The 14088-nt window shown below is 40.4% G+C and overlaps 1 protein-coding gene across 1 annotated transcript in view; it reads right to left on the bottom strand.

Annotated features, from left to right (window-relative positions):
• The window catches only part of LOC123513479 (protein O-mannosyltransferase 1-like), a 32027-nt gene that overhangs the window by 1516 nt on the left and 16423 nt on the right, over nucleotides 1-14088 (bottom strand). Inside the window, 13 exon segments of the mRNA XM_045270659.1 lie at nucleotides 537-632; nucleotides 1002-1160; nucleotides 1398-1615; nucleotides 2255-2408; nucleotides 2691-2801; nucleotides 3057-3189; nucleotides 3409-3629; nucleotides 3913-4162; nucleotides 4279-4453; nucleotides 4598-4774; nucleotides 5069-5193; nucleotides 5942-6231; nucleotides 12461-12466. Coding sequence (XP_045126594.1) covers nucleotides 537-632; nucleotides 1002-1160; nucleotides 1398-1615; nucleotides 2255-2408; nucleotides 2691-2801; nucleotides 3057-3189; nucleotides 3409-3629; nucleotides 3913-4162; nucleotides 4279-4453; nucleotides 4598-4774; nucleotides 5069-5193; nucleotides 5942-6231; nucleotides 12461-12466 — 2115 coding nt within the window.

The raw sequence follows: 14088 nt of genomic DNA, 5'->3' as shown, positions 1-14088 counted from the left end.
CAAAATAAACCAGAACAAAACCATGTCGCTTATACCTCAGCCTGTGCTTTGTCCTGGAACTGCATTTGCACTTCCTCTTGTTGAAGAAAAGTAAGAAAAAAAACTAGAGAAAAGCCGAGACGTGCGTGATGGCAACTTTAGAGTCAGAGGGGGTTGCCATGAGCACAACCTATCGACATGAAATATATATATTTTACCTTCCTAAATTGATGAAATATTATTTAATATTTCAATATGAAAAATTTAGTCACATTCTTTTTAGTTCAAATAAAGGGTTTTTATTATATATATTATGTTTACTTTTCCATTGGGATAGCATACAGAGAACCAGGATGGATATGAAGCCATCCCAACTTGGTTCTGCTAATCCCGAGCGAGTTCCAGCTATCTGGAGCGGATGTTCCTGGTTCTGCGTATCATAGGCCAGTGTGATAGGGCCTTTACAGTTCACACTTTAGTCCCCTCAGCCTCTGGTAGACATCTAACCATAATGCAGGAATTTCTAAGGACAAGTCCCCAGCTTGTTATGAGCTTACCTTGAACACATAAGCAGGCATGTAGTGGTGCAGGAAAAGTGTTCTGTCCACCAGGAAGTATGGGAAGTAGTGGACAGCATAACCAATGCCCAGGATCTAGAAATATTAAATGCCATCAAAACCATTAGTCTTCTGCAACTCTTACTTATGATGTTCTTATTTTCACTGTATGACACAAAATCAATTATTATTTTAGAATTATAGGAAATGCCACATGTAGGCCTGAAGGTTTCCTGCAGCTTCCCTTGTATGTTTTATTATCATTTCATTAAGATGTCAGACAGGAATCATTCCAATACTGTTCACAAGTCACTTCAAACACATTACTAATCCATTCACAAATATGAATCCCACAATGACTTAATATACATCACAAATACATTTGCTGCACCATCATCTGCCTAACTTCTCAGTACAAAGACTTCCATTTCTAACTATGGACCTGACAGCCTTGCAACATCTCACCTCTCCTACAGTGCAGAACTTATTCCATGCTGAATCTGGAAGGTCGTAGCATGATCTCTGTCGCCGCAGGAGGTAGATCACAAAGAGACCCACGTAACCCAGCAGGGCCACGGTGCCAGACACCCACACCACAATGTTACCAAGGAAGTGAACTTGAGCCTGTCGGTGCAAACAGAAAATATTAGAACAATATACACCATGTGCATTACATCAATTTTTCGTGAGTGAATGAGAAAGAAAAACAAAAACTACAAGAAACCTCACTCAACTGCAACCAGACAAAGACAGATGAAAAAAAAAATGTTTTCAAGAATTAGGCTAATATGCAGTTGTATGATAAGAAATCCCAGCAGCAAAGATAAATTCTGCCTTCAAACACTACGTATGAAAACTCACATTACTGTTTGCTGAGATCCAGTAAGCAACTCCTCGCTTCAGCAGCAGCCAGTCAAGTGGCTCTGAGGCGTACATGTGACCTGCTACATTCTCCTGGTTGTTGAACAGCATCTTGTACTGCAGCTCATACAGTTTGCTCCAGTAGGTGAGGTTCCTTCGCTCCAGCGGAATCATCTCTGACCGCATCAAGTCTTTCTCTCGCTCCTTCTTGTCATCAGCTGGTCAAGAAAGATTGGCAGGTTAGTGATTCAACATGTCTGAACACAATATAAATATTTAAATAAATTTTTGATCTTCCATAACATGACTATTTGTAAAACATTTTAGCAATTACTTTTGTCATTTATATAAAATCAGCATACAGAGCTCCCTAATTAATGATGCAGCCTTCCTACCTTTATTTATACCTAGAGCAGTATGTCAACTCAAGAGATTTTAATAGGTAAAAGTTGTAATGTGCTAATTAAGCCACATCTCTTCTCTCAACCCCACTCCATGTCCACCTCCCTCTCCCCAATCCCTCCTTGATGCTACATCTCTCATACACCCTATCCAAGCCTATGATACATGTCAGAGAAGGTTCTAGCCAAAAAAAAAAAAAAAAAAAAAAAAAAAAAAAAAAAAATTACATTTCACTTTAACTGTTAAAAAAATATAGGCAGGAAAACTGCTTCATCAAGTAGGGAACTCACTGCACATTTAATGTTGCAGAGCAGGCTGTGTTACCTAACATCACCACTTCAGCACTTTGAGAATGATCCATGACATGTGAACAAAATTTACTCATATAGATATAAAACACAAAAGTAAAATGAGGTTGAGCACAAATTATGTTGAGCCCTTTACAAACTTCCTACATTTGCTATAGCGGTGTTCCTCCACATTCCAGATGGTATCCTCCTGGTCGATGATCTTGTCCGTCACTATCTCATGCTGCCGGAAGCCCCAGTCTGGCAGCTGCCGCCCAGAGAACTTCAGAGCTTGACTAGAATTGACGTGAATCAAGCGAATCTGGAGAGAAATACCTACTGGTTAGAAACTTCTTTTATCTTGGAACTAATTCATTAAACACAAATTTTTATTCTATTGATGAGATAACAGACATCAGTGAGATAACAAACATCAGTCATTATAACAATGAACAGCACAACTAAAAGTACTTACCATATTTACACATACACCAACATAAACATTCACTCAGGGGCAGGCAATATGGCTTGCATCTCAACCAAAGAGATTTTCTAACAAAGTTAACATCAAAATAAAGATGAAGCTCATCAACACACGCCTCACCTGACTCTCCACTGCATGCCAGTTGCCGTCTGTGGTGTCCGCATTGAGCAGATCAACACGCCAAAAGGTCTGGGCCGGCATTGACACGTTATAGTCAATGTATGCAGCCACCTGAATGGACGGAGAACACAACATTATCAAAACAACACAAACACAGCCAAATCTGATTAACTACATTTTTTGTATACAGTAATTAATATTTCATGTGGAGTCGAGACTAAAACATTTGTGATCTTTGTTTATAATCTTTCCTGAAGTAACACGTCCTGACAAAAGATATTACAGAATGCTGGGAAAGAGGTGCAGGATTGCCTCATCAGTAAATACAACAAGGAGGGCAAAAGTGTGATGGTGAACATCCCTCACCTCCTGGTTGTGAGGAGACATAGGGGCAGCCACATCGTGAGCATTGAGGGCACGAGAGCTGAGGCCGTGCACCAGCTGGATGACGTCCCCATGCCTGATGGGCTCGTGCGGCTCCGTCACCACCATCTCCTCCCTGTGTAGAACGTAAAGTGTGACACAGTTCAGAAAAACTAACTTCCTTTCATTATGACATGCATATATACATAAAAATAATAATCATAAAACAAAGATTAAACATTAGCAAAAAATAACAATACTACAGAACTATAACATACACCTTACAAAAACAAAATAGATGAAAATTCTAAAAATCAACAAGAACCTCCAGTAAAGCTAGACATTCAAGACTTACTTCTCAGGCTTTTTCACAATCCACCAGTTATTGACGTCCTTGTAGCTGTAGCACGTCACCTGCTGCTGGTGTGAGGAGCCTCGGTTGTCTGCATACTTCACCGGGTACACGGCGTCGTGGGAGTGCAGCCAGCAGGTGCGGCCGTGGGTGTGGCGCAGTGTGATCTGTGACCCGTGCAGCACCTTCACCGGCTGGTTGGAAATGATGGATGCCAGACCGCCCTGCAGGAAAAACACTTCAATGTGTATTGTTGCTATTTGTTTGTTATCAATAAAAATGTAACGTCCCACATTTTTAAAAAGTTAGTACTTTCATGCTAAGCTCTTAAGAAGGAAGCTTCAAACCACTTGCCCTCCAGTTTGAGATAATCCTTTTGGTTTTCTTTTTAAGAACTTGCATATCAGGCAGTCTTTTTTATCTCCTTTTGTTTCCGAAGACCAGTGTCCTTGCAAATAAATAAATGAAATTAAATAAATAAAAACAAAATAAATAAAACAGACTCACCTCCAGACTGGCTTGGAATGCTGAGGTCATAATGTTGTCATTTGGACCAGCTTTGTACAGCAAGGTGAGGTGGACATAGAAGCAGCTGAGGTACAGAGCCAAAGGTATGGTGGTGAAGATCACACAACGAGTCACCAGGTGTCCCAGAAGCTGCCGCTCAGACAGCAGGCGATCACCAACCATCTCCCAGAAGTCTCGTACTAGGATGCCAATGCCCAGCAGCATGGTGAAGATGCCAAAGTACCGCACACTGAAAATAAAAACAAAATGGGTCTTGATGTTCACCATTTGTACATAATTCAAGGAAATATTGTGTCCAATCTCATGTGAATATAAGAATAATGATCGTCAGTGACCAGGCCTCACCAGACACAGGCTGTGAGGGAGGCAGCTCCAAGGATGAGACAGCCAAACCAGGGCAGGCTGTACGGCTGACTGTAGAAGCGCCGGAACTTGAGGATGCACAGGAGACCAAAGAGGCCAAAGAAGAGCAGGATGCCTTCCATCAGGATGTACCGGGACTGTGCCAGCAACGCATTGTCTGTGAAGATGAAGGACAAGCACAATGAAACCAAAGTAAATAACAGAAGAGAAGAAGGGAAGCTTCAAATCCTACATGTGACAATATCAGTACTACAACTGGTGATAAAACACACCATTCAAGCAGACAAGACCGAGTACTCACCAAAAATCATGAGGAATGCGGCAAGAGCCCCAGTGTAGTGTGACAGGCCAAGCTCTACCATCAGGTTGTAAACAGTCGGCATCATAAGAGAGCCAAAGAAAGCTGGCACCATCCTCATGGCTGCCACTGGCACCATAGCATCATATGGAGTGCCAATCCGCTCAAACTTGAATCCTCCTGTCATGTTTGGGAAATGAAAATGTAAATTCAAATCAAAGAGAGGTCAACAAAAATATATAATTAAACAAAGAAAGACTTTAAGATGTTAAAAGCTGATGTGCATCCCACATACTCAGATTAAAATGAAAACTGCCAAACCACTAATGATGAAGTATATATAAGATTACACTTTTTCTCATACTTCCTATTTCTAGACAGTAAATTAAGCTATGCAGTGAATAAGATGAAAACAGGATACAAGGATCATGCATCAACAATAACTAAACAACAGCTTATTACTAGCCAACATACCATCAAAGCCAGCTAGGTAAGCTGCAAAAGCTATCAGCTGCTTTCCAAGAGGTGGCTGGGAATCAAAGAAGAAAGTGTTTTGCATATATAAACCAGCGTACTTTCCATAGTGAAGTTCGTCAAACCTGCAAAACATGTTCACCGTAACGAAAGGTTGGAGGGATGCACAAAGAAAAGCTTAGTTATGATAGTAATCATTATAAAGTAGTATAATCAATACAAAATACTGTTATTAATTAAGAAATATTGGATTAAGCAAAAACATTAATTGTAATTACAAGTAACAACATGGTTTTAGCATCTTGCATAAAACAACCTAATTAAACATGATTGTCAGAGTTTAACAAGAAAAATATGAATTGTAATGTAATGAATTATGATGAATCTCCATTATTTATATTTATAATTAAAAAACTTGTTTAAATAAAAAAAATCTTTTACAAATATTTTGAGAAATGAAACCCAATAATCATAATTCCTTTCCATCTCTACATAGAAACTAATAGAAACTAACATTGGCTGAGTTGCAACACACAATAAGGCAATTTTGTTTTTGTACACATTCTTCCCTCACATATTCTCTTTCTTAACGTTCACTGCTATGGTCAGTGCAGGTAGGTGGCTGTTATTACCATAAATTATTACCATATTCAATTGTGACAACGATGTCAGATTATTAATATGCCCATAACTTTTGGTAGTGAAACTAATGATACCAGCAATTTTTAGTTTTTGGTTCCAGTTTAGCAGAGGTAAGTTGCTCTCCTTCCTCCTGTCCCCATTTGCTCTCTCTCTCTGCCAGATCCACTTTAACACTTGAAAATGCAGCACCAGAATCACTCCCTCCCTACCAGCAAACATCCTTCAACCTACACAATGCCCCGGGGAGAGTCCAGCCGCCAGATTCTTGTGAAGAAGGACACCATGAAGAGAGTGACAGACATGCCATCCACATGCAGGCTAAGTTTGAGGGGAGGCTGTTTGTCTTGAGAGGCTTTGGCACTGTTCCTTGCCCTCTTTTGTTGAGGGGACTTGGTGGCTTTGGGGCTGGATTGTAGCTTCTTGTCTGGGAAGTCATCGGGGGAGGTAGTGGGTGTGGAGGGCGGGGAACTGTCTGGGGCAGTCTCTGGTGGAGGCGTGTCTGGGGCAGACTCACCGTCCCCCTGAAAAGGACAAAGAATGTAAGAGCATGAAAATCAATAAAAGCTGCAAGAAGCCGCTTAACATACATGACACGGCAGTCACTGTATGAAATGAATCCCTTTCTTTCAGCAAGTTCTCTTGGACCTGCACAAGGACTGGCAACTAAGCGAATCTTTTTTTACTCTTTCTGTTGCCCTTTAGCTAAAAAAAAACAAAAAACAAAACAAAAAGAAAACAGTATAAAGTTGTAGTAGAAATATCACCTACAGTTTAAATGTTAATGGAGCGTGTGAATAGTAAGGCAGTGAGGTGGTCTGTCCAGGCCCTAAACCCCACCACTGGCCTGACAGCGACAGCCACCAGCCGCCAGCTCAGTTCTAGCGAGACATCAGTGATGATGGCCTCTTCCTAGGGCATATAACACACACACACACACACACGTGCACACACACAACGATAATAATGCAGCTGCTGGCGCTGGTACTACTACTACACTCCCTCTCAAGCTTTTTTCCCATTTTTTTCTCTTATCACTGCATTTTATGCATTTCAGATGGGAAAAGCAGGATATGCCACAGAAACATCGAGAATTGAAGGAAATGTTGACTAGTTGACATGGAGAGGGACGGGGGTTGGCGGGGCGGGGTCTTAGTCCTATTCATGGTGGGTACCGCGCAGTCTGAAAGGGGGTATACATAACCATTACCTTATTTAACACAGTAATAGGCTATTTATCTATTTAGATGGTTGATTCTGGCTTTGCTTCACTCTCTGGATGTGGAAACAGAGGGGAGTGCAGGCAAACACTGGTGGACTGACCTGGGAGGGAAGGTACGGCTGAGGTACACCTTATGGCCCAATATTTACGTACGTAATTCATTTTAAAAATCGCCACAAGAAAAAGGCACCCAGATCGAAATGCACTGCACTTTAAACGCAACAAATAATTTAAGTAATAACCAAATCATAATAACCTAACCGGATCGATTGTTTACATAGCGATCTCCACCGAACTGTGTTTGTTTGAAAATAACGGCGCCACAAACACATCATAATGTCGAAAAGGAAAGTACAGCCACACAACATTGTATTGCATTTTCTAAATACGATTTTATTTTACTTTCCAGACAAACAAAGAAAACACAGGTTCCTTGTTGCATAATGATTTTTGTTTTCTATTTTGGTACCGTTGAATTTTTTAAATTCTAAAATACGAATTGTTAGACTAAGTCTTATGGAATACTATTACTTGGGTCATATTTTTCATATTTTCTACGCTTTATATCAAGCATCAAAACAATCCTAGGCGAATTAAGTAAAAAAAAGATTAAATTACAGAATGCCGAAAGTGTTATTTTAACGAGAAACAAAAAACATAGCTAGACACGATCTTATCACGGATTATAACTTAATTTACATTTCTATCCATAAATAAAATACAAAAGCAATGCAGACTCCAATAATTAACAAGAAAAAATTGTGATGTACAACCGAAGTAGTCTTTTTGCACTTTTCTCACCACCTCCATCTCCCCCTTCCTTGTCTCCCACATTCCTCGTCACCCCTCCACCTCCACCTCCTCAAACACAGCGAGCCCTTAAAACACCTGCAATCACCTGTAAAACACTCGAAAAACACCCTATATCACTTGGCTGCATGGTGAAGGGACGTGCTGGCGGGCGGGTCGGAGCGGCAGGGAGTTGTTATTGTTATTCTTGGTGTGTGTGTGTGTGTGTGTGTGTTGTCGCGGTGGAGGCATGCATTAGACTGTTAAGAGAATGGTATTTTAACTTCACGAGAGAGAGAGAGAGAGAGAGAGAGAGAGAGAGAGAGTTTTGGTGCTGTAACTTAACCAAATCACCAATGCCAAAAAAAAAAAAAATAAATAAATAAAATAGATATATAAATAAAATCAATCAATCAACAAAATAAAATGTCCTAGGCGTTTATGTTAAAATTCCTCAATCCTGTGGGAAAATCCGGACGTATAGCAATCGTAGTTAGGTTAGACATACTGTGTTTTAAATTTGAGTCTCGTAAACAATAAGGGATAATCTGTATTTAGTGACTTCCATGCCAAGTTTTAAGACAGCTGATTAATACCACAAACAACTACAACCTTATCACATCCAAGCTTGCACCGGTAGGCCTAACTTAATCTAACCTAACTCTCTACTGTGCGTGTGTATCTAATACGAGACTGAGGACACATGGCAGTAGTAGCAGTGGTTGTTGTTGTTCTGGTGGTGGTGGTGGTGGTATTGATGATGGTAATGATGATGATGGTGACGATGACGACGACGACGACAAACGGTAAGGACATTGTGATCCACAGGTTGCGTCACATTAAATACCTACCTGGCGCAACCAAGGATGATAGAGTAAGCTCACTAAGACCATAGCCACCTCACAACAGCTCCTCCCTGGATCTCAACGCTCAAGACGAGGAATTACAAACCAAACCCTATAATTTACTCCTTCAGTTCTGGAACGCACTTTTACCATGAATTTTGGGTATTACTAGACGATTTAATTGACATTAGGAAGGGTCTATGAAGGTCAGAAGATTATATGACCAGAGTCTTTATCATCTAAATCCCCACATAAGTTTCTGAAGCTTTTTAAAATTACCAAATAGTAAGCAGAATTAATACGAAAACTCGAGGTACTGAAGGGGTTAATCATTCACTGGAAGGAGAAAGTGTAGGAAAAACAAACACTCAAAACACGAAGTTATTGCATGTACCTAAAGTTTTATTCTGACCTCCAACACACTTCCTTATATGCAAAACAACACTACTCCTCATGAAAATGGCAATTTAATTATCTGAAGGCAGCGAGAGAAGGAGGAAGAGATTGGCCGATAGATGTGAGGGAAGGAGGAAAAGATAGGCAGATAGAAGTGAGGGAAGGAAGGAAAAAAGGGCAAACAGAAGAGGAGGAAGAGATTGACAAATAAATGTAAGGGAAGAAAAAAAAAAGACAAATACATGAGGGAAGGAGGAAAAGATTGGCAAATAGATGAAAGGGAAGAGAAAAAGATTGGTAAATAAATGTGAGGGAAGGAGGAAAAGATTGGCCGATAGACTACGACTGGGCCTTCTCGTCACTACCAGCCCGAGGGTAAAGCAAGTAACTGGCTAGCGTCTTCACTTTCACTCCGCGTTCCCAGCCACCCTGATCCCTCCGCCTCAGTCCTGCAACACCCTTCCTTCCTCCTCCTCCTCCACAACCACCCACCCCCTGACCGTCACTGGCCATCCTTACCCATCCGTGTTCATCCCCCTACAGCCCTCTCGCCGCTTCCTCCTCCCTCCCTTCATTCCTCTTGTGCTGATGTGCTCATTTCTCAGTTTCTCTCGGCCTCTCGCAAAGACGCACACCACTGGTCAGCTCTCTCTCTCTCTCTCTCTCTCTCTCTCGCAAGTCATTCCTACCAACGTTTGCTCATTACTCTCTCTCTCTCTCTCTCTCTCTCTCTCTCTCTCTCTCTCGTTATGCTACAACTTTGTCGTCCCTATTTTTTTTTTTTTTAGTTTCTTCGTCACATTACGAGTTACAATAATTAATCAGACAGATGACCAACTCACACTCGATAGACATCATTCAGTTTAACAAATCATTAACCCCTTCAGTACCGGGCCGCATTTTTACCTTGAGTTCTGGGTGTGATTAAACGATTTTGATTACATTAGGAAGCGTCTATGGAGGTCAGAAGTTTAATGGCCTAAGTCTTCACTATTTCAATCACCACATAAGTTTCTGAAGCTGTGTAAAATAACCAAAAAGTAAGCAGAATGAATATGAAAATGTGTCCTGGTACTGAAAGGGTTAATCAGATGGCCAATAACAAAAGGGAAACCATCTTTGAACAACAACAATAATAATAATAATAATAATAAAACAATTTCTGACAAACTCAACAAACCACACAAGAAGTAGAAGTAAAAGTCACTGGCGAGAGTTTTCAAGTCACAGTACAGCTTTCCTTTCGCTCTCTCTCTCTCTCTCTCTCCACCTGCCTGCGGTTACTCCAACAGGTGAAACGAATAGGGTGATCGAAAAAAAAAAAAAAAAAAACGAAATAAAAACTGACGCTACTGGAACGCTGCTTAAAAAAAGGTGGTTTATATTAATCTGGTTTCTGGATTAGAGACTTTTACATTATTACTACTGGCACACTTCCTTCTCCTGTTCGTTGGACGTGTTGTTTATCATTATTTTTTGTACTTCCCTTCTCTTTCCAGCGCAAATTACCCAGTGTTTCTCTCTCTCTCTCTCTCTCTCTCTCTCTCTCTCTCTCTCTCTCTCTCTCTCTCTTCCTCTCTCTCTCTCTCTCTCTCTTTCCTTCTCTTTTCCTCTCTCTCTCTCTTTCCCTTCTCTTTTCCTCTCTCTCTCTCTTTCCCTTCTCTTTACAGTCCAAATCATCTAACGTTTCTCTCTCTCTCTCTCTCTCTCTCTCTCATTAGTACAGCTCAATGCCCTTTCCCTCCCCACTCTACCAACACAACTCACACACACTTCTCTTCATCACTTTCCGCCTCTTACTCCTTCCTTCCTTCCTTCCTTCCTTCTATCCCGTGTATCATTTACTTCTTCCTTCCTTCCTTCCTTCCTTAGTTCTTTCCTCTTCCGTACATCATTTATTTCTTCCTTCCTTCCTTCTTTCGTTTTTTTTCTTTCGTATATCAATTACGTAGCGCAAACTTTACACACATTTGCTATTCAAGGTTTTTAGAGGGTAGGGACTGGTCACGAGAGAGAGAGAGAGAGAGAGAGAGAGAGAGAGAGAGAGAGAGAGAGAGAGAGAGAGGGAGGGAGGGAGGGAGAGAGGGTAATAAAAGTGTTCGAATGGTTAATAGGTATTTGTTATGAAGGTCTCTCTCTCTCTCTCTCTCTCTCTCTCGTGTCCTTCACCCTTCCTCGTCAAAATTCTCTCTCTCACGTTCATAGCTCCCTCATCCTTCTTCTTGCCTTCCTCCCAACACTCCCTCGTAACCACTACATACACTTTCATCTCTCCCACAAACTGCCTCCTCCTCCTCCTCCTCTGCGTAGGTTGTCAAAGGCGGTGAAAAGCAGAAGCACAACCAACAAGGAAGCTTTCATTTTCATCTCTATCTGTGGTCTGTGTGTGTTAAGCCAGTGAACGGGCAGAGGCTTGTGTCTAGAACAAATATTCCATTGTCTATACTGAAGGAAGGGACTGACAGCTGTTGGGGTTCCTGTGTTACTGCTCTACTGGTGTTGTGATGTATGTGTACAGATATGCTCTTTACTGAGGTGTGCTAGGGTTCATAATAAAAGTAAGGATTAATTTTTTTACCTCTTCAGTACCATGACGCGTTTTCATATCCATTCTGCTTGCAATTTGGTGATTTTATACACCCTCAGAAATGTATGTGGGGGATTAAAATAGTGAAGACTCCAGCCATTAATCTTCTGGCCTCCATAGACCCTTCCTAATACCAATAAAATGGTCTAATTGTACACAAATCTTAAGGTAAAAATGTGTCCCCGTACTGTAGAAAAGCATCTACACGGAAAATGGATGAAGTTATATTTACTGCGTTTCTGTCTTTTTTTTTTTTTATGTAAGACGGGAAGGCTGGCCAAAAGCAACGTATAATGAAAAGGCCCACTTAGTTACCAGTCCCCTTGTAGATCCGAGAAAGAGAGAGAGAATGTTACAGTGTTTGGGTGATAGATTTGCTCTTTTTCTTGGATCTTTTTACTGAAATATACGATTCACAATAATAAAAGGAAAGAGTAACAAAGCATCTATATGGAAAATGGATGAGAGAAGTGATATTTATTTACTCTACTTGTTACTCAGCCTATAGGTCTTACAGTGTTTGGGTGTAAAGGTCTGCCCTTGTTTTCTTGGATATTTTTACTGAAATATACGATTCACAATAATAAAAGTAAAGAGAAACATTTTTAAAGCATCTATCAAAGTAGAGAGTGACATTTTTAAAGCATTTATGGGAGATGGAAATGGATGAAGGAAGTGACATCTGGATTCCTGTGTTGCTTGGCCTATGGGTGTTGCAGTGTTTGGTGTACAGATCTGGTGTTTCCTTGGCAATAATCAAAGTAGAGGGTGACACTTTTAAAGCATCTATGGGAAACGGAAATGGATGAAGGAAGTGACATCTGCTGGGTTTCTGTGCTATGTTGCTTGGTCTACTGGTACTGCGGTGTCATGTTTTGGTGTACAAGTCTGCTCTTGTTTTCTTGACTTTTTACCAAGATCTGCAACGATTGGCAATAATTAAGGTACAGAGTAACATTTTTTAAGACATCTATGGAAAATGGATTAAAAATGAATAAATGTTTAGTTTGTTTTTTAAGATGTGTATTATTGGTCAATCCTTTCTGTAATCGTTAACAGCTTTTAAGACTTCTTTGTAACAGTCTTAGAAAACTAATCCCTTCCTAGAGACCCTGAGCCTAAAAAAACCTTCGTATCTAGCAATGCAGGCCTAAGCGATTTACAATTGCGAGCCTTGGAAGAAGAAGCAAAGTTTGACTGAGTAATATATGCAAAAAAAAAAAAAAAAAAAAAAAAAAAAAAAAAACTGCCTTAAATTTTTGGGTGACGTGAAAATTAGTGACCTTAGGTTTTTCTCAATAAATCACACAACAAATAAAATAAATGAATGAATAAACTAATTATACGTAGTAGCAGAAAAAAACCCAGTAGCCTTGGACATTTCCTTCAGTAACATATAAAGTCAAATAAAACGGTTGAGTATACGTACATGTGCATAGTGTCTTTTCAATAGTATCCTTTAAACTAATAACATTAAACTAACATCAAAGTTATCCTGCAAATTTCACCCAAACCATCCCATTATGCTAATCAACCACAGCAGAGTTAACTAATATACGTATTCAGAAACGCTTTGCTCTCACAACGACTGCTTTCAAAGACCACAGGAGATAATTAGCCGGGTTGGGTCCTCAAGAGTGTTTTTCCAATCAATAATCTAATCACGTCAATCTGTTACTAGAACCACGAAAAGAAAACGCCGTGCAATTTCAACTAGACCCTTTTTAAAGATGTGCAGGTTTGTTTGTGAGTACGAGTTCTGTTGTAGTGACTAGCGATCACCAGCACGAGTTTGCCTCCAGCTCGCTCAGTCACCTCACCAGTACTACCACTCACCACACCGCACCAGTACTACCACTCTAGGCTATCACTCACACAGCAGCTCCAGTATCAGCACCGCTAAAACCTGCAGAGGGAGTGTAGCTTTCCCTGGCTAGACACGTCCCGCTTACCACCACCAATCCACCAATACCGTCACTTATCATCGGAGAATCGGTCTCTTGTAAGTCTTATAAAAGCCAGTGGACCGATGCATTACCGGTGCACGTCACCCTTCACACACACACACAAACATACACACACACACTATGAGGGGAGGAGGAGGAGGAGAAAGTAAACTGAAAGAAATGAAAAGAGGAAGCAGGAAGAAAAAGGAAAAGAAAAAAACTAAACAACAACAACTCACAAAGCAAAAAATAAACCAATGACAGGAGAAGAAGAGAGATGAAAAAGAAAAAAAAGGAAAAAGGAAAAAAAAAGAATCGAAAGCAAACAACAACAACAACAACAACAGAAACACGCACAAAAACAGAAAATAAACCCATGAAAGGAAAAGAGAGAAAGAGATGAAGACAAAAAAAAAAAAAAAGAAAAGAAAAATAGGAAAGAAAAAACATACAACAGGAACACAAGACAAAAAATGATGCCAAAGCTGATGAAAACTTGGTGGGAATGACGCCAATAACACACCACCATACCTCCATGAGACCCTTATAGAAGCTAGCAGGTAACGATACGAGGCAGCGAATGACAGAGGAACGTG

This window comes from Portunus trituberculatus, chromosome 36 (assembly GCF_017591435.1).
Source record: "Portunus trituberculatus isolate SZX2019 chromosome 36, ASM1759143v1, whole genome shotgun sequence".
NCBI classification, from domain to species: Eukaryota; Metazoa; Arthropoda; class Malacostraca; order Decapoda; family Portunidae; genus Portunus; species Portunus trituberculatus.
This window is presented reverse-complemented; position numbering and strand designations above follow the sequence as displayed.